The 26,047-nt window shown below is 59.5% G+C and overlaps 1 protein-coding gene and 1 long non-coding RNA gene across 5 annotated transcripts in view; one reads left to right on the plus strand and one right to left on the minus strand.

Annotated features, from left to right (window-relative positions):
- Nucleotides 1-9,648, plus strand: part of LOC138993283 (uncharacterized) — a 28,436-nt gene extending 18,788 nt beyond the window's left edge. For both annotated transcript variants that reach the window (XR_011468256.1, XR_011468257.1), the window contains exons 2-5: nt 3,527-3,720; nt 4,978-5,085; nt 7,345-7,736; nt 8,253-9,648. This is a non-coding gene — a long non-coding RNA (uncharacterized lncRNA). The remainder of the gene's footprint in view (nt 1-3,526; nt 3,721-4,977; nt 5,086-7,344; nt 7,737-8,252) is intronic.
- Nucleotides 6,333-26,047, minus strand: part of TRAPPC9 (trafficking protein particle complex subunit 9) — a 162,836-nt gene continuing 143,121 nt past the window's right edge. For all 3 annotated transcript variants that reach the window (XM_070392421.1, XM_070392420.1, XM_070392422.1), the window contains 2 exons: nt 7,472-7,692; nt 6,333-6,976 (listed from right to left, as the gene is read on the minus strand). In XM_070392421.1, coding sequence (XP_070248522.1) covers nt 6,809-6,976; nt 7,472-7,692 — 389 coding nt within the window. In that variant the 3' untranslated portion in view covers nt 6,333-6,808. The remainder of the gene's footprint in view (nt 6,977-7,471; nt 7,693-26,047) is intronic.

Consider the following 26,047-nt stretch of genomic DNA (forward strand, 5'->3'; position numbering starts at 1 on the left):
CATGATTTAGCCTGAAATCTCCTTTTCTAGGCTGTCTTTGCAAAGTTTGGTATCAAGGCCATACTAGCCTTATGAAAAATAACTAAATATTTTCCCTTTTTCCCACATTCAGAAATGTTCTGGGCACACTTGGATTTTAGTTTGTTTGTTTCTTGAATTAGAATTCACTGGTAAAAGCAATTTGGGCCTAGAATTTTCTTGACAAAAAAGATTTTTAACTACTGAGTTGATTTCTTCAATGGCTTTAAGATTACTCAGTTTTTCTGTTTATTATTATTGAAAACTTTAATGTTTATTGTGTTTTCTAGAAAATTATATTTCATTTCTGTTTTGAAGTTTATTGGTGTAAAGTTCTTCATAATTTCCTCTTCTAATATCCTCCCATCATTGTCTGTAGTATCTGATGTCCCCTCTTTGTTGACATGTGGCTATTTGTGTCTTTTCTATTTTATTAATCCAGTCAGAGGCTTCTCGATTTTATTAGCCTTTTCAAAACACAACCTTTAGCTTTTCGCTACTGTGGGTTTTTCTTATTTTATTAATTTACGATCTTATCTCTATCATATTCTTCTCTTCTCGATGATCTCTCCTGCCATCTTTTTCAGCACCTGGGGATGGCGCTCAGCCCATTAACTTTCACACGTTCCTCTTTGGAATATAAGCATTTAAGTTTATAAAATATCCCTCTAAATACTGATTTATCAGCACCGTACAGTTTTGATATATACTTCGCTATTGTTCAATGTCAATATTTCCTACTTTCCACGGCGATTTCTTCTTTCAACCCTTAGTGATCTAAAAGTGTTTTCTAGTTTCCAAATCCATGAGACTTTTATAATTATCTTTTTGTGGCTGATTTCTAACTCAAGCATATCAGGTTCAGAGAATGTATGTCTGTGATAACAGCCCTTCAACTACACACTGGGCCACAGCAAATCTCAACATGTGTGCTCGATAAAAACGGCTTTCTACAGCCGCTGAGTGAAGTATTCTACATAAATCCATCAGATTAAATGTATTGGTTGAAACTTTCAAATCTTTAACATTTTGTCTCCTTGATCTTTCAGTTACTGAGAGCAGTTTGTCTATTTCTCCTTGTAATTCTATCAGGTTTTACTTTATGTGTTTGAGATGGTATTACTGGTTGCATATGTATTTGGAGTTAGTATAGCTTCCTGGCGAGGTTACTGTTTATCATCATGATGTAATTACTTCTAGAAGTCATTAACGTTTTGCGTTAGACTTTCTTTTCATTAGGGTTTTTCTGGTACAGCTTCTCCTGCCATTCTGTTTCAACCTCCTCCCACGTCCTTGTCTTAGTGTCTCCTGTAAATATCATCACCTGATTTTTGTGGCTGCTGTCTAGTCTTTTATCTGGGATAGTCTTTTAATTTATTGTAAGCACTGACATACTTTATTTCTACAACTCGTTTCATAACCACTTCTGGCTACTTATCCATTGTGCTTCACTTTTCTCAACTACAACATAAAGATAATAGTACCATTACAGCGTGGTTTTGTTTGTTCTGCCATTTCCATTGATTCACTTGGTCCATTTTTCTTTCTTTTTTGTCTTCATTTGGACTGAATAATTGTTTTTCCTTATTTAACTTTTTGGAACATCCAGTTTAGAAGTTGTGCATGCACTTTCTTACTTTCTTAATGGTTACCCCAGAAATTGAAGTTCCGTAACTAAAGCACAAAAGCTCGCATCTAAGTTATTTGATATCTTTCTCCTCCTCCCGAGCCTTTGAAATTAAAATTAAAGCACCTTCTCGCTCCTTGACTCCGTCGTCCCCTCACTAACGTGTGTTACTTTGCTGTACACGTTAGGTCTGTGATGTTTCCACTGTAATTCATGCTGATGGTGATGACTGACAGTCACTGTTGGTTCAGATTTACCCACATTGCTGTTGTTCTTCTTTCCTGCATTTCCGACCGTCAAATATCGATTCCTTCTGCCTGGAGTTTATTCTCTAGAATTCTGTTTAGTGAGGCTTTGGCGGCAGAGAGCCCTGGGTTTTGTTTCGGTAAGAATGTTGCTGTTTCACCTATTAGAACATGTTGGTGTCGCTCAGATGTCACTCCACTGACATCTGGACTCTGCTGTGGCGGACGGAAAGTCAGCTATCAAGGTGCCACCTCTTTAGGGTGGTTTGCCTTGTCTTCTAGCTCCTCAGCAATCACCCCTTCACGTCTGGTGTTTGGAATCATATTATGATGAGTCTATTGTGTATTTTCAATGTTATGCTCCGTGGACTTGCTGGGGCTTCCGGAAGTGTGGGGTTTGTCCCATCAGTTCTGAGGGTCTCAGTCATGCCCCTTCCCATCCTGCCTCCGCTCCATCCTGCCCTCTCCTCCAGGAACTCTGAGGATGTGAGCGTCCTCACCCTGCTGGCTGTGGGTGTTTTAGTCTCTTTCATATTGTCTGTCCTCTCTGAGCTGCATTTTTTATAACGTCGCCAGCTCTATCTTCCATTCACTCGTCTCCCTCGAGCGGGGTTTAATCTGCCTTCAACGCACTCATTAAGTATTTAATTTTAGTTCTGTCACAGTTACGGGACTTCCACTTGATTATTTTTGTGATGCTCTCCATCTTCACCCATTTTCATCTTCTTTGTCATTTCTGTGACACAGTGAGGCACTTACTTCACAGTCTGTCTGAGGAAGCCGCTGCGTGGTTCTCCTTCAAGCCCGGTTTGCTGCCTTTGTTCTGCCCTCACACATGATGCACTGTTTCCTTGTGTGTTTGATGATTTTCTTTCTTTTAGAACTGAATTATTCATTTGCCTTGGAGATTTGGGACAGAAGTGGCTTCCTCCAGAAAGGATGTGTTTACTTCTGCGAGCCGTCTGCTGCGTGGCGGTGTGGGCGCTGGGTGTCTGGGACCATTTTCAAGTTAATAAAGGACGTGGGGTTGGGGGCAGCGCTGGGGGAGTGTGGCCTGGGACTGCAGGTCACGGGAGGGCCAATTTGGGTGGAATCAAAGCGTGGAGACCGGACAGTTCTATTTCCACCCTCTGAGTAGGGGAGGGGGCACTTCCAGTTCGCCCCTGACTCAGGGTAGAATCCTTTGCGTTCCCAGATTAATGGGGTGCAGCCTCCCCTGAGCTTCCCCACCTGGGTGGGCGTGGTTCGCTCCTCCCCTTCCCAGTTCTGTGAGAATGGCGAGCTGGCGCCCCGCCCTCTCGGGGTTTTGCCCACCCAGGTCAGGCAGGTGCTTCTTACTCCCCTGCCGCCCGCGGTGCGTCACGCACGTGTCTAACAGAAGGGCCATCGCTTAGTCGGTTTCAGGAGGAGGCTTAGTCTGTGCCCCAGTCCATCACGGTAACACCTTTTGATCTTTACTATTTGCCTTAACCCCTTAGGCCATGGTTCCGAGGCCCAGGGGCCAGGCGACCACAGGCTCCCCGCCTCCTCTCTGCGCCCGGGGCCCGGGCTGGCGTGAGCCACCACGAGGACGGGGTTCCTAGGCTGGCGGCTCAGAGGCATCACCTGACGCCGTGTCTTTCTAAACCATCCACAGATCCAGCCTCGGCCTGAATGCAAATAGGTCAACGTGACATCATGGGGCTCATTCCCTCGATGGGCAGCCCCTCTCCCCGGAGCCGCTGTTCAGAAAGCGCCTGACACTGCCCCTCGCTACCTGGTACATGGGCCCGCGCAGAGTCTAAGGGAACAGTGAGGGCACGTGGCCAGCTTCCCAGGGACAGGGGTCAGGTGAGTGGCCGGGAGGACAAGGAGGTGCGGGAGGGCAGGAGGGGCCCAGCGTTAGCTAGTGAGGACCTGCTATCACATGTGGGCACGCCGAGGGGATGCAGGCCAACCACTAGCGCACATGCCCACGAGATATGTTCTTACCGCCATCACGCAGATGACAGCAACACGGCTTCCTGTCAGTGACGTGTGAGGTCCCAGAGCCGGCCAGGGGCGGGGCGGGGCTTCCGCGCCTCAGGCACCTTCTGGATCCCCGCTCTGCCGGGTGAATTTTGGGCAACACTGTGACGGCCGGGTGACTGCGGGCCACTGCAGGCCTGTCCTCCCCTGTGTGGAACAAGTGTCAGGAGGGCGAAGCCACGCCACCCGCTGCTGAGGGGAAAGGACGCCGTCGATTTCGGGCTGTGCTTCCTCGGCCTCAGGGGGCGCTGGGCCCCGGGCTGGCACCTGGACGTCGCCTGCCTGGAGGAGGAATATTAGGAATAACCCGGCACCTGACAACACGGAGGAGATGCACGGAGTCGGGCCGGCGCTGCGAGAAGTCAGGGCTGCCGTGGGGTCAGCGGGAGCCAGGGGCACCGGGGGACACACAGGTGCCTTCCCAGACCCTGGCTGGAGGGGCTGACTGCCATTATTGAGCGCCGACTGTGTACAGGCAGAGCAGTGGCCCTTTGCCTGGACTCCCTCATCGGACCCTGGCACCAGGGGGCTGAGCTGGACTCCACCCAGCCCGAGGCCTCCTGCCTGGCGGGTCCATCCGACCTCTGTGTGTACGGCGGGTCCAGGATGGGACGGCTCAGACTCGACCTTGTCCAGGGAGCTGTGGACACGGTCACAGGGCCCTGGAGAGTTCTCGTGTCCTGAGCGAAGGGCTGTGGCCACCTCTGCTGGAGAGTCCTCTCCGGTCCCCACCCGCCACCTCAGGGCTGCTCTCCCGTGGAGCCTGGAGCCACGGCAGCTGAAAAGATCTCGGGATCCTTGGGCGGCCGGGCCCCTGCACCCGGCACACCACGCCCACCCTGTCCCAGAGCAGCTGGGGTCCCCAACTCAGCCAGCTCTCACACTGCCTACCAGAGTGGGCACAGACCCCACCCACAGGTCAGGGCTCGGTCCCACTGGCCGGCCCCAGCTCAGACGCCAGCGCAGGTGCAGGCCCCCCACTTCTAACAGCCAGCAGTGTGCTGGGGTCCCTGACCCCCCAGGCCTGACAGTTGGCTATGACAGAGCCCAGAACTCACAAACACCTACTTACATTCCCAGGTGACCACAAGGACGTGACAAAGGATGCCGGTGAGCGGCGGATGGAGCGAAGCACAGTGAGGTCCGGAGGGGTCCAGGGGCAGGTGCTTCTGCGTCGCCCGCGTGACTGTGAGTGCGTTCACCAGAAGCTCCCCGCACCCCGGTGGGCAGGATGGGTCCCAAACCCAGTCCAGGGAGGACAGGGCGGGGTGGAGGCTCCCAGCTCCTAAGCACGCTGGTCCTTCGGCGACCAGTCCCGTCCTGAAGCCACCAGGGGCCACCCAGGGGCCCACCCAGAGTCACCTTGCTGGACAAAGACACTCCCATTGCCTGGAAATTCCAAGGGATTGGGGGGGGGGGTGCTCCAGGTCAGGAACCGGACAGGGACAAATGTCAATTTCTTCCTATCACATCCGCCTGCCTCGGCAAAAGCCCACTCCCTGCTCCCTGCCCCAGGATTCCCTGGGACATCACTGTTGGGGACACCCCAAGGCAGGGGTCGGGTCATCCTCCTGGCAAGGGTGGGGGCACTGGGGGCCGGGACCGAGGAACGAACTCCGGGGACACGCAGGCCAGCTCAGCCGCCCCCGGCTGGGGGACTCTCTCCCTCCAGATTCCCCTGAGGATTTCGGGGCCAGGGTTCCTGTGGCAGCGTCCCTCAGGGCTCCCTCGCTGCCCCAGGGGAACCCCACTTCCCAGACGGGCTGCTTGAGCTCATCCTGTGCAGGCTTTGCTGTGCAACCTCTAATTGAGCCCCTTCCTGGGCCGCTGCTGGGGGCCAGGTGTAGCCAAGGCCAGGCCTCCCTCCTGCCCTGAGCCAAGGGGAGGGAGGGCTGCAAGGGCGCAGCTCCATGAGGGGCGAGGCCTGGGACAGTGGAGGCGGATGGGGAGGAAGGCACCACAGCCCCCTGGCAGCCCCGCAAGCAGAGTAAGGGCCTTCTCTGGGCGCACAGCCCCCACCTGGCCGGGCTGCACCCCTGCCTCCCTGCGAGCACCTCTGGGCAGCAAACAGCCTGCCAACCAGCCAGCCTGGCCTGAAAGGCCTGGGCATGGCCCCAGAGCCCAGAGGGACTGTGGACAGTGTCACAGGGTGAAGAGAGAGCAAGAGGCTGACATGGCCAGCGCCACCTTGGGGGCTGGGGACCGGGGTGGGGGCCGGGGACCAGGGTGGGGCTGGACCTCATGTTCTGAGCCAGGCCAAAGAAGCACACGTGTGGAAGGGGCTGTGGGGTCACCGAGACAGACAGACCCAGGCCCAGCCCTCCTGGCCACCAGCCGTGTGTCGTGGGGGTCTCTGATGGGAACCCCGTGCACTGGAACCCTCACCTGAGTTGGGGCGGCCCCTGCCCACCGACAGAGGCAGGCGGACCAGCAGGGAGCCAGGCAGGCCCTTTATTGGAGAACTTGTCACAGACACACAGATACACACAGGCCATGGTCCCTGGGGCCCCGCCCAGACACTGCCCCGCAGCTGGCACAGGGGCTGCCTCGGGGCTCAGGGAGAAGGGCCAGCCCTGGGGGGATTCTGAGGCCTGGGGGCTCTGCAGGCCCCCCCTGGCCGGGCTGTGATCCCAAGGTGCAGGTCCCAGCTGGGTAGGTGAGCTGTGCCCTCTGGGGTTGGGCAGCATCCGCCTTAGAGCCAGGCTCCAGCAGAAGGTCCGTGGTGGGCAGTGCGGGGAGGGGTGAGGCTGCCATGTCTCCACACTTGGCACAGCCCAGAAAAGGTGCTACAGGAAAAAGGGATGGAGGGGGCTGGGGCTGGGGCTGGGGCTGGGCTGGAGGAGGGACAGGAGCTACAACGAAGGCTGGGGGGCCAGACTGTGCACCCCCATAGCACAGGCCGGACCCGGGCTCAGGCCTGGCCCTCCAGGGCGCGCACGTGCACGCTGGGCAGGCAGAACCAGGAGGGCGGCAGCTCCTTGCTTGTGCTGTCCTCGTGCACCCGGACGTGCAGGAAGAAGTCGCCCGTGTAGAGGAAGAGGAGGGCCCCGAGGCAGGCCGACTGGCCCGCAGGCTGCACCTACAGGCAGGAGGGAGGTGTCAGCCCAGAGCAGCGGGACCCAGAGCCACAGGGGACCCCGAACCCGCCCGGACAGTCACTGCACCTGTCCCGGCCTCGGCTTCGTTTCTGGGAGGCACTTCAGGTGGGGTGGGGGTGGGGGTGAAGGCACAGTGTCATGTGGGTGGAGCTTGAGGGCTGTGCCCTGTGAGGCTGGGCGGGGGGGCCAGGGGAGCTCTGTGACTCCATCAGTCCCCTGGGCCCTGCAGTGACCATGGACAGGGAGGAGGTGACTGCATGGGGCAGGGCAATAGTGAACGGGGGACCTCAGCTGTCCTGGGCCCCCACCACTCGCCTTGTCTTCTGAACTTCCCTGGTCTCACTCCTAGGGCTCCGGATGCAGAGAAGTGAGCTGCCTAAGGCCTCAGAGTGAGCCAGGCAGACCAGGGCCAGCCCAGAGGGCTGGGGGCAGTGGGACACGACCCTGGGGCTGCATGGGGCTCCCCGACCACGCACCGCATCCAGGTAGAAGGTGCTGGAGCCCACGAAGGAGACGGCGCTGTGCAGGTCGTAGCTGTGCACGCCGTTCTGGTGGTCCTGGAAGGGGACCACGGTGAGGGCGAAGGGCCCCACGCTGCGCGGGCTCCGGTTCGTCAGCCGCACCTCCAGGCGCATGGGATCGCCCACCTGGCAGGCCGCCGCCTCGCAGTCACACGGCTGTCCGTCCACCAGCACGTCTGCCAAAGACACAGGACATGAGACCGTCAGGGACACAGCCCAGGTGGCCTCCCCTTCTCGTCCGTCTTCTTGTCATTCATTCATTCATTCCTTCCCTCATTCATTCACCCCCTACCCCAGCATCCTCCACATCTGCCACCCCTCTGTGCCAGGCTGGGTGCACGGTCCAGTCCCTGCTCTGCTGACGTGCAGGCTGGCAGGGACAGGCATGGGGCCAGAGCTCTAGGAGGGTCCCCAAGGTTGTTTGGGGGGTCCAGGAGGGGCTCCAAGATACTCCCGCCCGGAAGGGCTGAGCTCTGGCCACAGTCCCTCAAGATGACGAGTGGCACCTGGCTGGGCCTTTGCCACACACACTCCTATTGACAGTGACTGGGGGTGGGGGTGTATCTGCAAGTCAACAAACCCCCCACCACGCTCCCCTCCAAATCCATGTTTCAGGAAGCCTTCTGCGATCAAGCCTCCCCCACGTTTTGTTTCTTTAAAATCATGAGCTTTCACAGCACACTGTAAACACTTCGGGAAGTTTACGGAAGTAAAAACACTTTTGTAATAATCCCAGGCCCTGGCCCCGCCCCCTCAGCACCCGGCGACCACTCCTGTGTCTGGGCATCCGCGTTGAGACCGTGAGGACCGAGCATGTCCCCCATGTCGACGTCCTTGGGAGAATGTTCTCGGAGGCCGCAGAAGATCCCAGGCAAGAAACACGCGTGATGTGCCCACCCACCACATCTCGCTGTGTCCACGTTTGCACCGTGAGCTTTGTCTGAATTCAGACTCAGGAATGGAATCATTGGGACAAAAGTAAGAACGTCTAAGAGCAGCTGGTCCTAGGGTGACGGCCTCCAGGAAGGCTCCAGGGCCTGCACCTCGCAGCACCACTCCCCCAGGTGCCGACTCCACCCTGTGCTCCACCTCCCAGCGCACGGCTCACTACACCCGCTCCTACTCCCATCACGGAGCCAAGAGGGTGGGGGGAGGCTGCAGAGGTCCTGAGCAGCACCATTCAGTCCCGTCTCCCCGTGCCTCCCTCACCCCTGCTCCGAGGCACCCGGGCAAGGAGTGCAGGCTGAGGGTGGACACAGGGTCGCCCAGCCTAGAAACCTTCCGACTGAAGAAACCCAGGTCACGTTTCCACACTCACTTTCTCATGACCCACAACATCTTACCTGAAGCTCTCGTGTTTACCGCCTGTTTAACTATTAACTGCCTGTGTGTCTCCTCCCCCAGAAGCTCCGGAGAACTGCCACTTGCCCGTGTCCCCAAGACCCAGGCCAGGCAGACTCTGGTTCTAGTTCATATTTACTGGATGAATGGATGGATGGATGGATGGATGGATGGATGGATGGATGGATGAGTGAATGAGTGAGTGAGTGAGTGAGTGAGTGCATGCATGAGTGAGTGAGTGAGTGAGTGAATGAGTGAGTGAGTGAGTGAGTGAATGAGTGAGTGAGTGAGTGAGTGAGTGCATGCATGAGTGAGTGGGCTTTGGGCCCAGATGCCTTCGGGACCAGCCCGTCTGTACCGTGAGGGTTAGAGGGTCAGGACCGCCCTCCCCCTTCCTGGCCTGGGTCCCCGACGGCAGCGCCAGCTCTCCCGCAGATTATTCATGCAGGAGGCTCTCGGGTAAGACATCCCGGGAGCAGATTAGGCTCTGCCCCCTCAACGTTACATGGGGCCATGGCCCACCTCCTGCCTCCCGCCCCCACCCCATTCCCCCTCACTGTTAATACAGCTGGAGTCACGGACTTAATTTCATCTGGCCCAGAATGCCTCCTGAAACCACCGCCACGCTTATGCTACAGCACGGCCGCGACAGACACATAGGCTATAAATAGAAACCAGGAGGAGGGAGGGCCTGGCCGCTGGGAGGAGAAGGAAGCCCCCAGTGCCAGGCCGCCCTGGTGCCAGCCTGCCTTTGGGCCAAGGGCAGCCACGGTGGGACGGGGGGTGCACAGGGTGAGGGAGCTCGGAGAAGGGTGGCGGAGGGGCGGAGTGGGCTGGCCCTTAATCCCAGACAGGCTCCTGGAGGGCACGTGCAGAGCAAGGTCGGCCCTGCCTGGGCTGCTCGTGCTGCGCCCTCTGCGTTCACAACAGAAGCCGGCCCTTCTCTTGGGCACAGCCCTCGGCATCTGCCCATCGGCCTCGCACACTTAGGTTTCTGTGAACGAATGAGGCCGGGAGAAGGTGGGGGAGTTGTGGAAGGGGCTTGTCCTCATCAGTCCCCCCTCCAGGGCCCTTCCCCCAGCAAGCTCAGCAGCCCCCCTTCCCACTGCTCGGGCTCCTGTGGGTGACCAGAGGGCCTGTTTTTTGCGCACCTGCTGGATCCAGGCCGCCACTTGCAGGGCCACACGGGTGCTGCTCGCCAGGCCCACCAGGCTGGCACCCACAGGCGAGCAAGTGGAGGGGCAGCCACAGAGCAGGCTCCCTTAGTGGCCAAAGGAAAGCCCGCAAGTGGCAGCAGGCCCCAAGGTCACGTGGAAATCACTTTCCGTGACAAGGAGTGACCCTGCGCTTCTTGCTCAAGTGACTTACACAACCTGTTCACCTGTCCCTTAGCACCTGGCGCCCAAGGCAGGCAGGGGTACTGTCCCCGGAGCCCAGGCTCCCAGGAAGGCCATCCCCCCCGCTGGCCCCACGACGCCCCCTGCCTGGCCCTTGGTGACTATAAGAAACAGGGGAGGCTCGGTAGACTTGAGGTGCAAATGTCTAATTTTGGATAAAAAACTTTTAAGGCTTAAGAGCAACGCGGAGGGATTAGTGAGGCAACAGCTGGGAAGGGCGGGAGTGAGCTCACCAAGCCGGCTTCGCTTCGGCCAAGCACACTGAAATGCCCATTTCTCAAGGCACCGCACCCGTCTAGCCCACGTAAATCTGGGTGAGCCTAAGTCTGAGTCAGATTGACTCCAGAGAGGCCTGGATTGGGAGTCAACCCAGGAGCTCTGTCACCGGTTAGGAGCCATAGTCGGTCCCGTGAAAAAAGACAGCCGCGCCTCAGGACTCGAGGGAGCGCGGAGGCCCGGCCTGCTGTGGGCCTGGCTTCACCTCCTCGACGGCAGCCAGCGGGCCTCGGGGCGGCACAGGCAGACCCGGCGCGAAACCTCGTAACTGCAAGTACCCAGTACGAAGTGGTGACCTTTCTCTAAGGCCAAGGGAGCACATGCAAGGTGCCTAACCGACCGGCAACCTCACCCTCTTTACTGATGAGAGTCAAGAAACTGACCTTTTCTCTGTGGCTGTTAGGAAGCTCAGAGTCAAAAGGACAGCCATCGAACCTTTGGTAGCCATATTAGTCCCCCACCCCAACATTCTCATTCTCTCTCTCTCTCTCTCTCTCTCTCTTGCACACCCACTCCACCAGTCTTGACCAACTATGCCAAATACGGTTTCCCTTATCCAGGTTTCTAAATGTCATAGGGCTACTTTTCCATATATTGAGTTTTAAAAAGAGGTCAAAAGCATGGACAGTGCCAGGAGGTGGGGGTGACCATGTTCTGAGCAAGGGTTTAAGGCAGCGGTTCTCAACCTGGGGGTCGAACAACCCTTTCACAGGGGTCGCCTAAGACCATCGGAAAACACATATATAATTACATATTGTTTTTGTGATTAATCACTATGCTTTATTTATGTTCAATTTGTAACAATGAAAATACATCCTGCATATCAGATATTTACATTACGATTCATAACAGTAGCAAAATTACAGTTATGAAGTAGCAATGAAAATAATTTTATGGTTGGGGGTCACCACAACATGAGGAACTGTATTAAAGGGTCGCGGCATTAGGAAGGTTGAGAACCACTGGTCTAAGGCAAAGAGGCACCTGGGGAGGTGGGCTCCCCCCACCTCCCCGTCACCCTTGCCCCCACCTGGAGCCCCCGCAGGGCTGGGCGGGGGGGGGGGCCTTTCTTCGGGGTGAGCTGGCTCAGGGAGGCAGCTGGAGGCGAGTGACAGGCGGGAGGGTGGCCTGCACAGCTCAGCTCTGATCCCAGTTGCACGGTCACGGAGGACAGGCTCGTCTTGCCCCGGGGCAATTACCAAGTGAGTGCCTGTCAGGTGGAGCCCTGCTCTGCATCTGCCAGAGCACGTGCGGTGACAGTGATGGAGGCAGCTAATCAGTGCGTGAGCCAGAGCGCCTGGCCCTCAGCGCCCAGGGAGGAGGCCGGCAGGACCCACATGTGTAATTACCCTCAAGGCGGGAGCGCCCCAAGGAGCGGCTTGGCTCTCTCGGGTAAATAATTTACTTTTACAACTTTCCATTAAAGATTAAAGGGAATTAAATTAAAATTAGGCAAGTGGAGAAGAAATCGCGCTGCCCCGGGTTCTCTGTGGAGAGGTTCCTGGCTTCCTCAGTGTGCCCACCGCGAGACGGTCCTGGCACGGGCCTCCAGGGTGGGGCCCACGGAGGAGAGCCCGGGGGAGGTGCGGGGAGCTCACAGAGTGGTGAGGGCGGCCCCAGAGGCAGGTCTCTGGGCTGCGTCTCGGCGTGGCCCGTGGCTGCTGTGGGCCATGGCGAACCACTGTCCTCAACAGCGGGAAGAAACACATGGCCAACACCACACACCCTCCTGTGGAAGTGCCCTCCCCACCAGGCCAGGGTTCTCGGGCCACACAGGTGCCCACTTCAGGGCCAGGTGAGCCCCTTCCGAAGCCAGGGCTGCTGCCTCCTTGTCTGAAAATGGGAGGAGGCAGCGTCTGGCCAGCGGGCTGGTGGGTGCAGAGGAGATGTGTCCGGAGAGGGGTGAGGTCCCAGTGTGGAGAGAGAACACAGGTCATGGCCCACAAACACACGCCTCCCACAATCCCTTTCTCCTGGTGGACAGAACTAAATGAACTGAGTAGAGGAGGGAGGAATCGTGGGATGGGCAGGGCCATAGTGGGACCACAATGGGTGGGCCCATGGGATGGGTGGGGTCGTATGTGGGTGGGCTGTGGGATGGGTGGGGTCATAAGTGGGTGGGCTGTGGGATGGGCGGGGTCATATGTGGGTGGGCTGTGGGATGGGCAGGGCATCCCCGACATTTGGGGCTTTGTCACAGCATTTATCTGAGCCATTTGCAGGCCTCCAGCACTCATCTAACCAGCCCTCTCGTCAGAAGGGAACCTGAGCCCAGCAGGGAGCTGACACGCTCAGGGCCACACTGTGAGCTGGCGTGGGCGTGGGCACGGGAACCCCGGAACAGAACCGCACCAGGAACACCTTCCGGCTAGAGGTAATGCCTCTATGAGGTCCTCTGCTTCCACCTTTTCTTGGACAAGCACTTCAGACAACAGAAGACAAACCAGGGAAAGGCAGGCGGGGAAACGGGACATGTGCCTGCTGGCGGGCATTACGCAGAGACAGCCTCTGAGAGCAGCAGAGAATGTGAAATGACTTGTCTGTCCCCACGCAACGTCTACCGTTTCAGTCCTCGTTTTCCATCTTCCCTCCAGCCTTTCTAAATAAAGCGAAGACTCCTGCCGCCCAGGCGGGACCCTCCACCCTGCCCACGGCTCTGCGCCCAGCCTGGTCCTTGCCACACCGTGTCATCCGGCCTCGCACCATCTCGCCGGCAGGGTCAGGTCACACGCCGGGGAGGGAGCATGGGGAGGTCCCAGCAGGTGTGGGAAGAGGCGGGCGGCTGGTTTCATGCCACTGGCCCTGGGCACAAGCGGTGGCCTGCCTCTGCCGGGGAGCCTGCCTGCCTCAGCTCAGCCTCACTCCCTGGGAAGCCTGCCCTCCTGGCGCCTTGGTCTCTGAACTCGGCCTTCTGCACTTCCCTGCCTCCACCAACAGAGTCCCGAGGGCCAGGACCTGGGCGCCCCCTCGGTTCCCGGTGCCCAGCAGGGCCAGTGTACGTACGGGGTCTCTGCCAGGGTGCACAGACCTCCCACTGGCTGGTAGTGGGGCCAGGCCGGCGGGGAGCCAGCCGGGAGCAAGCCCAGGGGAAGAGGGGCTCGCAGAGGAGACAAGTGGCGCAGATGTAGCAGTGACGCCGCGCTGCCCCTCCAGAGTGTTCGAGGCCTGGCTGGGACTGTGCCCTCTACACCCGCAACCTGTGCCCTCCCGCCGTATGTCCCCCCACAGCACGCGCGATGCCCTCATGCGTCCCCTTGCCGACTCCCACTGGCCTTCTCGACACTCAGCTTGAACAGCACCTCCTCCAGGAAGGCTTCCTGACCCCAGCCCTGCCCAAGCCCCTGTCACTTGAGGGCCGGCTCCACACAGGATTTTCTGTTGAGGGGCTGTCTCCCGCTACAGGGCTCAGGGCTCACTCAGTGAACTGACAGTGACCCCGCACCCCCCAAGCCTCTGCTCCCCGATCTGTTACATGAGAGTATCGGGCCGGATGATTTCAAAACAGGCTCAGCCCCACGGAGTCTACACGCAGACCCTGCCCGACTCTGCACACTGCCCACCTGTTTTCACACCAGCTTATAATCCCTGGCAACAGGGGGAGGCTCCCCCACTTTGCTTACCGAAGGTGTTGGTCTTGGTTTTGTGGGGTCCCCGGTTAGAGTGACCCCCAAGCCTCCCTTCTAACCTGCTTAGTGATCTGGGCTCCTGTGTCCCAACCTAGGAGCAAGAATCAGATTCTTTGTCTCTGGCGTTACAAACTCAACACCACTAGACTGCAGGTCACCCATCTGTCCATCCACCCACCCACCACCCACTGACCCATCTACCACCCACTGACCCATCCACCAATCCATTCATCTATCACCACTCAGACATCCACCCACCACCCACTGACCCATCCACCAATCACCGCTCAGACATCCACCCACCACCCATCCACCCACCACCCACTGACCCATCCACCAATCACCGCTCAGACATCCACCCACCACCCATCCACCCACCACCCACTGACCCATCCACCAATCACCGCTCAGACATCCACCCACCACCCATCCACCCACCACCCACTGACCCATCCACCAATCCATTCATCATCACCTCTCAGACATCCACCCACCACCCATCCATCCATCCACCCACCCATCCATCCATCCACCCACCCATCCATCCATCCACCCACCCATCCATCCACCCACCCATCCATCCATCTACCCACCCATCCATCCACCCACCTATCCATCCATCCACCCACCTATCCATCCACCCACCCATCCATCCATCCACCCACCCATCCACTTACCACCCACTCATCCATCCACCTGTTCATCCATCCACCCCCCACCCACCTATCCATCCGTCCACACATCCACCCACCACCCACTCACCTACCTACTCACCACTCTCTCTTCCATCCACCCATCTACCCATCTAGCCACCTGCCCACCCACCCACAGCAGGGACTCAATTCTGGAGCCTGGCCGTGTCTGACTGCAAGTCCAGGGACGCAGTGGCGCACAGGCTGGGCCACAGCGCAGGGTGAGTGCAGTGAGAGGGGTGTGCAGGGGTGGCGCTCTGGCAGGAGGGGAGGGTACTGAGCTCGTGGGTCTCCCAGGAGGCACAGAAGAGGGACTTTCCCCCAGCGAACGCCCGTGAAGGACTGAGTCTGCGATCCGCCAGTGGCTGAGGTGATGGGACCAGCCTCTGACTATCCAACGAGCAGCAGCGCTCTTGCTCTCGCTCGTGCTCTGGGCCAGCCACACGGCTTCCGGGAGAAACTGGAGCGTTTAAAAGCAACTTGGAAATGACTGCCTGCTGTGCTGTCTGCTTAATTAGCAGGAAAGTGGTTTCAGCCGCAGAGCAGCGCCCTGGGCGGGACCAGGGTCCCAACACAGGGTTGGCAGCTGGCTCTCCACCATCCACGGTGGCTGCGGAGGAGACACAGGCCACCAGGCCCATCCACTCCATATGAGGGGCTCAGGGCAAAAGCTCGTGGAGACCACCTGCCCCATGTCCAAATACTCGCAAGCTACAGACCAAGTTAACAAACGCGATCGAAACCGTGTTTCTCCTCCTAACTTCACAACGCGTCTCCATAACGACCGGAAGGCCGCGTTCAAGCTGCAACTCTGTGGCTCAGAGCAGAGTCCTGGGCGGAGGTGATGGAGGGCAGTCCCGCTGCTTCCCCTCCACTCGGGGGCCAGGAGTTCTCAGCTCATCCCACGGGGTCTGCCTCCTCCGGGCTGGGGTCCCCATTCTGACTCCAGACCCACGGAGCCCACCTTTGAGCACCTCCAGAAGGTGACAGGTGTGCAGGCAGGGCTCCCCAAAACAGCAAACGTGCCCCCCGCCCCCACCCCGGCTCCAGGCTGAGGCGCCCTCCCCACAGGGATGGCCTGACAGCTACCCTGACCGCTGAACCACCCAGCTCTGGCCTCACTCTCCAGGCCCAGCCGCTCCCCAAAGCCTATAACCTCCCTGCTCTGGTCTCCAGCTCCAAAGCCCTGAGCGCTGCACCCCGCCCGGCCAAGGGCACACCTCCTCCCTCCTGCCTCTGTGCCTGCCCTCCTCTGCTTATGTCCTGGTGCTGAGTTCAGATGAGACCCGAAGGAGAGACGGGTGGCGTTCTGAGGTGGAGCAGACACAGCCTGTCCCCCTGTAAGACCCCATCTCCCTCCGGGCCCCGCCCATCAGAGGGGAGGCCACCTGCACAGGGTCTTGGCTAAGGAAAACCTCCACGTGCCCCTGCCAAGGGGCAGCACTAGGGGGCTGGCTGGAGCGAGGGCTGCTGCCTTAGGAACCAGGAAGAATGGTCTGTAATGAGCATATTCAGAGCCGTATGCAAATCAGGTGCTTGAAAACAGCTTGTTCTCTTCAATAATTCAATCATCTCCACCTCCCTCCTCTTCTGGGCACAAGTGTTTGCTAGCAGGCGGGCAGGCCGGGACGCCTGCGGGCAGAAGCCCGGCTGGCCTCGGAAGGAGGGGGGCTTGGCCTCTCCTCCCAGCCCTGAGGCTCCTGGGGTTACCCAGGCCTGCGCTGGGCCCGGGGTGACAGCCTGGAGGCCAGAAGCAAGAACTTTAGGAGCGTGTACACGGCAGGAATGCCCTCCAAAGGCAGAGCCCAGACACACGCAGGCTTCTGAATTACACCCTGGACCTGTCCGCGGCCCAACTCACACGCGCCTGCGCCGCTCCCATCAGGGCCCGGCCACCAGCCTTCTCCCGCACCCGACTGCAGCTCGGAAAGCAGCCCTGGCCCCCTTTAAGGACAGCCACTGGTCGGCGGGAGAGCTTTACCCCCCAGGGTGACAGGCACAAAACAATCATAGACGCAACATCCAACACAAAGCAATCAACACGGAATGTTTGCTGTTTCTCTTTTTCACGAGGCCTCGGGGAGCTGTCAAATCCCTTTGGCCCCAAACAGGGAGGGACAGAGACATGAGGAGGAGCCCAAGACCAGGCTGTCCTGTCTGCCGGCACAGGATGCGTGTCCTCAGGGTAGTGAACCCGAGGGGGCGGGGGGCGGGGAGAGAGAAGGAGGGATCAGGCGGTCCTGGGGCCTCTGCCCCCGCAGCCCTGTGCGTCCCCAGAGTGCGCTCCACTCCAGGCGCCTCCACAGGGTCACGGCTGGTCCAAACAAGCTGTAGCTCCGTCTAGAGTAGACGCTTCACCAGATCGTACTAACTTCAGGGGCAGGTCTCGGAATCCCATGACACTCCAGCCGGGACTCTGCACTGACCTCCATGGCCTGGAAGAGGACTCGCCATTCCGGGGCAGTTTCCTCATCTGATGTGCCCGCCTGGCCCCGTGTGAAGACAACGCAGGGAGAGGAAGCCAGGGGCCACGAGAGAGGAGGGCCGGATTTCTCCTGCCCGCACCAGCAGAGAGCTGCGGGCTGACCCCGAGGCGCCTCGTCCTCACCAGGGCCCGTCAGGGGGTTAGGTGGGCCCAGGGAGGAGCCCAGGCAGGTGCTGGGCGCAGGGGCGGAGATTCCAGAGGCAGGAGGCATGGGAGCCAGGCGGGAGGTGGGCAGGTGGGTGTGGCTGGCTGGGCCCAGATCCCGCAGAGACAAGGGAACTGGCGGGCGTGATGGATGCTCGGTCCAGGAAGAAGCACGTGCACGACACACGCATGACATACGGTGGGGAATCTCGAATACCCGCCGTCAGAGTGCGCACGGGAGGTGCAGGGCCTGTCTCTCCTGGCCTGGCTGCTGACATAGATTTTGAAGGAAAATAAAAGCTATTGCTGGCAAGAGTCCAGGGAAATGGATATGTTCCTCCGCCTATTAGTGTCTGAAAGCTGCTACACTAACGGAGGGCGATCTCCGTGTGAGGAGCAAACAGCCCTGAGAAAGCAGACACCCCCCCACCACTCGCAGTCCTACTGCAGAACCTTGTCAGGGAGGGGGGGCTGGGCCTGCAGCCCTGAGCGCCTGCAGCTGACCCGTCCAACAGAGGGGCGCCACAGCAATTAGGGACACTTGGATAAAGGGGTATGTGCAGCCACTGAGACCCACGCCTCGGACCTGTGCACGCTCGGTGCGAAGACGGTGACCCGGTGACCGTGCCCAGGGAGGAAAAGCAGAGCTGTGCCCACAGCCCCGGTGTGTCTCGTGTTTGTGACACGCACAGCCCACCCTTGCGCAGCATGGTTCGAACCGTGCGGGTCCACCACACACTCTTCTTATCTCGACTCGTGAACCAACAACGGAAACTTACGGCATCGATAGACGCAGCCCAGGCTGCAGCGGCGTTTCCCTTCCGGTGGTTTCTGAGTAACATTCTCTCTCCAGCCCACTTCACTGTGAGACAGTGCACTGCGCAGAACACACAGCTGTGGTAACTGTTTGTGTTCCTGGTAAGACTCCGGTCAACAGCAGGCTGTCAGTCGCTAAGTGGGGGGCTACATTTATGTTTGATATATGGATTTCCGACTGTGTGGGGGTTGGCACCCCTAGGGCCTGCCGTTCCAGCGTCAACTGTACATAGGAAATAACCCAGACAACCACAGACCTGTTTGTTAATGGTTAACGCCTCTGGGTGATCAGGTGATCCGGATATTTAACGACTTTGTATTTACCTATAATTGTTATTTTTTAAATGAGCATGAATTTTTTAAAATTTGTCGATGAGGTTTATCTGAACAGAGAGCACATAACCCACTTTTATTCTTACCGTTGTAACAACCTGTATTAGAAGCATACCAATGTGCGTCCAGTCTAACGTTATGGGCTAACCTGGGTCTCCCCAAATCCATACACTAGGGTTCTGACACCCCCTCCCCGGCCGTCACTGGAGAGGGCCTTTGAAGAGGTGACAGAGTGGAAGTGTGTGGCCAGGGTGGGCCCTGACCCAGTGTGGCTGGTGCTGGCACAGCAGGCGGCTGGAGCCCGGGGTCACAGGGGGCCCAGGCATGGTGGGCACCTGCCTCTCAGCACCCCCGGTCCGGGCTGCCTGCCGGACCACCTCCCGAGCCATGGGCCAGGCCTCACTCCTAACAACATGTCCTCAGCCCCAGCACTGTGCCCACCTGGCAAGCGGCACTGGGGGAGGCTGTTGTGCCAGCTCAGGGCCGCCCACTGGGTCTCGGCCTCCGTGTCTCCAGAGGCTGGCGCTTGGATAGGTTTTAACTAAAATCCAGAGTAAATGCCAGACAGGCCTTCGTGCTGACGGGGCCGCTGCAATGAAGCAAATGAAGATGAATCTCCCGGAGTTCACGGCTGCAAGGCCCCCAGGACCTCGGGGAGTCTGTCCTGAGGCCCTCCCCTCAGCAGAGCGCAGGTGGGAGGTCACGGGTCCTGAAGGGCAGACTGTCCAGGGGAAACTGAGGCAGGGATGGTGGAGGGAACCCTGGGATGGACCTCTCGGTTGACGGGGCAGCAGCTGCCCACTCCCACACCCTTCTTCCCCATGGTTGCCATGCTCCACGCTCGGTCACTGCCAGGGCCTCCTGGGCATCCCACCTGCCCTCATAGCGCAGCTCTTCCCTGTGCCAGGCTCCCCCAGGTCCCCCCTGTGCCAGGGCTCCTCTAGAAAGAAGTCAAACCTTCTAGAGAGAAACCAAGCACAGCGCCTGCTCACGGAGCCCAGTACAGCGGGGAAGGCAGGCAACACTCGGACCGGTTCTGAGAGAGGGTGGTGTGGGCGGTGCTGGACCACCGCTGGGGAAGGCCGGCGGCTGCAGGACAGTGCGCGGCGGCACTTTGCGGGCTGGCCTGGGTGGTGGGGGAGGGAGAGAGGCCTTGGAGGGCAGGGCGGGAGGGACAGGTAGATGGAAGTCACTGGGGTTAAGCAGAAGTGGCAGCTGGCTCACGGGTGCAGGGGTCACTCGGGCTGCCGGCTGGAGAGACCTGGGCAGTGATGCCGAGAGGCGGGTGGGAGGTGAGCAGCGGCCCAGCAGAGAGGAAGGCGGCCGGAGGCCAGGGCCGGGGGCAGTGGGGCTGGGGCTAGTCAGCCTTAGGCCCTCTGCATGGCCATGCACACGTGTGCAAACACCTTCTCGACTGCTCGCGGCCTCAGCCTGATCTGTGATGTCCACTCAGACGTGTCATCATCCAGCTGGGCCACCTCCTCTTGGGGCCATCAACCAGGGCGCTCCTGGACTCGCCCCTCGGGCGGTGCCATGCTCCCTGCCTCCGCTTCCCCGGGCCTGAGCGGACAGGGACGCTGGGCTTCGTAACGTTTACCGCAGGAAGGCCAGCGTCTTCCTGTCACCCCGAGGGACTGGCAGCGGTACTGACTGAGATGGTCCTTCTCCGACAGGGCCGTGAAAGCTCCGCAGGGGAGGAGCTGCCCGACTGATCCACAACGAGAGACAAGGACGGGGAACTGCCTTCTGCTGCCTGGGCCCAACCCCGCCCGGCCAGGGACACGCATCCAGGGAGCGACTGAGAACTGAGTTGTCAACGACAGGGTCTGCCGGTCAGGAGGGAAGCACCCCGACGGCGCCCTGCGGCCTTGGGTACCGTCCAACAGCGAGGCAGGCTGCAGGCTGGGGCGCAGGGCCCGCGTGGGCCCAGCAGGACCTCGGTGCTGCCACGCCTGGGCCAGGCGCCCAGGACAGCGAGGGCCTCTCTCCACTCACCCCTGCGGCCCGGCGGCCGGCTCAGCCACAGCCTGTGCAGGGAGGGACCGGCACGACGCCCACTCCGGTTCTGGGTGGCTCTCTTTTTGGCTCACTTTTCTAATAAAAGCAAGAGACCAGCATATTGGTCTCTGGGGACCAAGCGCGGGGCTGCAATTATTCATGCGTGTTGTGCCTTCCTTTCTGGTAAACATCTCCCCGCTCCACAGCTAAGAAAGGCACTCTGCCCTAAACTGAGAAGAGGGCTCTGGGGCCAGGCTGGCAAGGAGCGTGTCCTTCGCGGCTGGGAATCACCAGCTGCTCCCGGGCCCAGGAAGCCGAGGGCTGAGGCCCGTCTGGGAGGGAGGGGGCACGTCTGGGAGGGCGGGGCCTGTCTGGGAGGGAGGGGGCACGTCTGGGAGGGAGGGGCACGTCTGGGAGGGAGGGGGCCTGTCTGGGAGGGAGGAGGCCTGTCTGGGAGGGAGGGGGCACGTCTGGGAGGGAGGGGGTCCATCTGGGAGGGAGAGGGCACGTCTGGGAGGGAGGGGGCACGTCTGGGAGGGAGGGGCCACGTCTGGGAGGGCGGGGCCTGTCTGGGAGGGCGGGGCCTGTCTGGGAGGGAGGGGGCACGTCTGGGAGGGAGGGGGTCCATCTGGGAGGGAGAGGGCACGTCTGGGAGGGAGGGGGCACGTCTGGGAGGGAGGGGCACGTCTGGGAGGGAGGGGGCCTGTCTGGGAGGGAGGAGGCCTGTCTGGGAGGGAGGGGGCACGTCTGGGAGGGAGGGGCCTGTCTGGGAGGGAGGGGGCACGTCTGGGAGGGAGGGGGCACGTCTGGGAGGGAGGGGGCCCATCTGGGAGGGAGGGGGCACGTCTGGGTCTGGGAGGGCGGGGCCTGTCTGGGAGGGAGGGGGCACGTCTGGGAGGGAGGGGGCACGTCTGGGAGGGAGGGGGTCCATCTGGGAGGGAGAGGGCACGTCTGGGAGGGAGGGGGTCCATCTGGGAGGGAGAGGGCACGTCTGGGAGGGAGGGGGCACGTCTGGGAGGGAGGGGCCACGTCTGGGAGGGCGGGGCCTGTCTGGGAGGGAGGGGGTCCATCTGGGAGGGAGAGGGCACGTCTGGGAGGGAGGGGGCACGTCTGGGAGGGAGGGGCACGTCTGGGAGGGAGGGGGCCTGTCTGGGAGGGAGGAGGCCTGTCTGGGAGGGAGGGGGCACGTCTGGGAGGGAGGGGCCTGTCTGGGAGGGAGGGGGCACGTCTGGGAGGGAGGGGGCACGTCTGGGAGGGAGGGGGCCCATCTGGGAGGGAGGGGGCACGTCTGGGTCTGGGAGGGCGGGGCCTGTCTGGGAGGGAGGGGGTCCATCTGGGAGGGCGGGGCCACGTCTGGGAGGGCGGGGCCTGTCTGGGAGGGCGGGGCCTGTCTGGGAGGGAGGGGGCACGTTTGGGAGGGAGGGGGCACGTCTGGGAGGGCGGGGCCGTCTGGGAGGGCGGGGCCCGTCTGGGAGGGAGGGGGCACGTCTGGGAGGGCGGGGCCTGTCTGGGAGGGGGGGCACGTCTGGGAGGGAGGGGGCACGTCTGGGGGGGCACGTCTGGGAGGGAGGGGGCACGTCTGGGAGGGCGGGGGCCTGTCTGGGAGGGCGGGGCCTGTCTGGGAAGGGGGGCACGTCTGGGAGGGAGGGGGCACGTCTGGGAGGGGGGCACGTCTGGGAGGGAGGGGGCACGTCTGGGAGGGAGGGGGCCTCTCTGGGAGGGAGGAGGCCTGTCTGGGAGGGCGGGGGCACGTCTGGGAGGGCGGGGCCTGTCTGGGAGGGAGGGGGCACGTCTGGGAGGGCGGGGGCACGTCTGGGAGGGAGGGGGCCTGTCTGGGAGGGCGGGGCCTGTCTAGGAGGGCGGGGCACGTCTGGGAGGGAGGGGTGCAGGTGGCCATGGCTCGGGTCATGCCCTGTGACCACACTGCTTGGCTGTTAGTCCATCAGGCCTGCATGGTTCCGAACAGGCTCGCACAGGGCTTTGGGATGTCAGGACAGACGCTCCTCTCTGTCCCCACGGCCCCACAGGGGGAGCCCCAAACTCCGGAGCCACACCCGGCCTGAGCAGTCAGGACGAACGCTCTGCTCTGTCCTGCAGGACCACAGGCTGCCTCCCGGCCCCGGTGCCAGGCCTGCGGTCGGGTTCAGAGTGGAATGTCCTCCTTCCCATTTCTGCACTGAAATTCCCCTCGAAACCTGAGCCTCTCCTCTCACCAGGCACTGCCAGAGGTGCTGGTGTCACCCCCGGGAGGCCGGGGACAGGAGGGAGGACCCAGCTCCTTCAGGGGGGACTCGGGATCCGGACACTGGCCCCTTTGGGCTCCCAGCTGGAGGTCTCTCCCCCACAGGCTACTCGCTGGCTCCTAAAGGCCCAGCCCAGCCATGGGATGACCGGGTGCAGGGAGGCTCGGTGGCACCAGCCAAGCTGCTCGGCGGGGCCAGCGGACTAAACGGGGCCATTCCCCACAACAGGGGTGACCGGGCTGTCCTGTGGCCAGAGAGAGGCAGCCTCACCGCAGGCGAAGGTGGATGCCCGTCCCCCGAGCGAGCAGGGCCGTTTACAGAAAGGGGGCGCGTCACACTCCTTCAGGAAACAGGGTCTTCACTACAGAATCGATCACCCGATTAGGAAAGCACAGCTGGCCCCGCAGCGGCCCTCAACTCGTCTCCAGAGTGGCTTCTGCCAAGGCATAGGGGGTGGGCACGTGTGCATGCACAGAAAGTACACATCTGTGTCATGAAAAGGCATGTGTGTATGCAGGGCTCGAGGGCGCGGGGTAGGACAGACTCCCAAGCCAACAAAAGTGATTATAAAGTTTTACTTGAGAAAGACCATAAAGTGCCTTCAGGGAAACCAAAATGACTTTCAGGCCATAAAGCAACAGTCCCCCACGTCTGAGTTCACAGAAATGAGCCGAGGGTGTGTTCTCCGCCACACATCCAGGAGCCTCACCGCTGCAGCCCGCAGCTCCGCCTCAGCCCACACCCAGGTCCCGCGGCCGGCCTCCTCCGCCTCTGAGCATACCACCTGCCACCTCAGGCCCGTCCCCTGCCCTCTCAGCTGTCCAAACGCAGCCCCCGCCCCCATCTCCAGGAGGCGCTCTCTTCCTGCCTCATGGTCCAAACCACACACGCCCACCGTGCCCAGGGGTTTCCGCGTCAGGCTCTGCAGGGCGCGCTGAGCCTCGGTTTGCACACTGATGGCCTGACTGTGTGTCCCCGGGCAGCACAGAGCCGGGCCTGGTAGGTGCTGTGCTCAGGGAACGTCTGCTCGGTGGGTGACGGAGGGCTTTCCCAAGGGAGCTGTTAACAGTCCTTGGATCTGGGTCCAAACAGGCCCCCGAGGAAATAGCGTTAGTCACTGGGCCCTCCTGGCCGGTCGGTAAGCGTTTCCTGAAGGATCTAATGAGCGAATGAATGGCTTTCCCCTTGGCCCCCAGAGATGCGCCATCCTGGCCCTGAGGCTCCTGTGCACTCACATGCACTGCGGCCGATGGAAATCACCTCCCACCAGCTGGAGGGGCGTCACAAGGCAGACTTACCCTCCCTCCCACAGAAAAACACACCAAACCACACAGACAAAACACATGGCACAGTGCTTTTCAAGACCCTGGTCATCAGGCAACAAAGCACAGTGGCCCTGAGGACGAGGAACAGAGGAAGAGGCCGGGTTACCCTGGCCCATGGCCGTGGAGAGTTTGGGGGCATCACACGGGGAGTGGAGACCGCAGGGGGCCCCGAACACTCTGGGAGCTGAGGAGATGAAGCTGGGAGTCCAGGCAGACTCAGGCAGCCAGGGTTTACAGGACAGAATGCCGGAAGGAAGAGAGCGAGACCATGGAGGTCGACAGAGGCTGGGTCCCTGTCATACATCTGTCCAAACCCATAGCATGTGCCACGCCAAGAGCGACCCCTACTGCACACCACAGCCTCCGGTGACACCGATGTGTCCATGTAGCCACTGATGATGACAACGTACCCTCTGGGGGGGATGCTGTCGGGGGGAGGCAGGGGGCGGCTGGGTATAAAGACACTCTCTGTGCTTTCTGCTCCATTTTGCTCTGAGCCTAAAACTGCTGCATAAAATAGTCTGTCTTTTCAAGTGGGATCATGAAAACACCCAGCGACTCTAAGCGAAGGCGGCAGAAGAGGAAGCTGCAGCAGAGACCAGTTGGGACAGATAGAAAACAGACGGAAGATCAGAGACTTAAACCTCAACGTATCAATAGTCACACTCAGTGTCAACAGACAAGAGGCAAATGGGCCGAACAAAAGGCCGAGATTGTCAAGATAAAAACAAAACAAGAGCCAAGTCCATGTGGCTTATAAGAAACGCACTTTTAATATCAAGAAACAACAGGTTAAAATTGAACGTGTGCAAAAAGACATGCCATGCTAACACTACTGTCAAGTAAGCGGGAGTCGCTGTATCGCATGGGAGCGACGGCTAGCAGGAAGTTGTAGATGCCACTTCATAACTACCAGGGCAATTCATCAAAGGCTGTAAGAGTCCCAAATGTGGCCCCTGCTGTGTGGCTCAGTGGTTGAGCGTCAACCGATTAACAAGGAGGTCACGGTTCGATTCCCGGTCAGGGCACATGCTCGGGTTGTGAGCTGGATCCCCAGTGTGGGGCGTGCAAGAGGCAGCCAATCAATGATTCTCTCTCATCATTGATGTTTCTATCTCTCTCTCCCTCTCCCTTCCTCTCTGAAATAAATAAAAATATATATATTTTTAAAAAGAGTCCTAAACGTGTATGGACCTAATAATAGAGCCCCAAGGTTTGTCCGGTCCAGTCTGATGGAGCAGCCAATAGAAACAGAGGGGCCACCGCTGCAGCAGGGCAGGCTGGGCCTTTCGGTAGCCTCCCTCAGCAGTGACGGGAGTCAGCCGGCCTAACAGACTTGCATGACCCACCCAGCAGCCTGACCCGAATAACCCGTATGGGACATGCCACCCAAAGGGCAGAGCACAGGCTGTTCTCAGGGCTCATGAAATATTCACCAACACAGACCACACTCTCCATGGAGAGACTGAGAGGGCTCACGTCACACAAGCACACCCTCTGACCACAATTATATTAGCAATCAGTAACAGAGAGAGGCTGGACAACCCCCAAATAGTTAGAAAGTGAACACTCCCTTTCCAAGTAACCCTCAGGTCAAAGAGAATAAGTGGGAAAAGAGAAATTATTTTGAACAGAGTGAAAATGAAATCACAGGATACCAACACTGGTGAGATGCCAATAGCAGCGCTTACTGGAAATGTTATCGCACTATACATGTATTGGGGGGAAAACCCTCAAATTTATGATTTTGGCTTCCACTTTAAGAAATTATGAAGAGAAGGACAAATCAAATCCAAAGGAAGAAAGAGAAAGGAAATAATAAACAGCCATGGGAAAATCAATGAAATAGAAATCA

The sequence above is a fragment of the Myotis yumanensis genome, unplaced genomic scaffold, assembly GCF_028538775.1.
Source record: "Myotis yumanensis isolate MYYU_CA2020_CCGP unplaced genomic scaffold, mMyoYum1.0.hap1 SCAF_15, whole genome shotgun sequence".
Lineage (NCBI taxonomy): Eukaryota > Metazoa > Chordata > Mammalia > Chiroptera > Vespertilionidae > Myotis > Myotis yumanensis.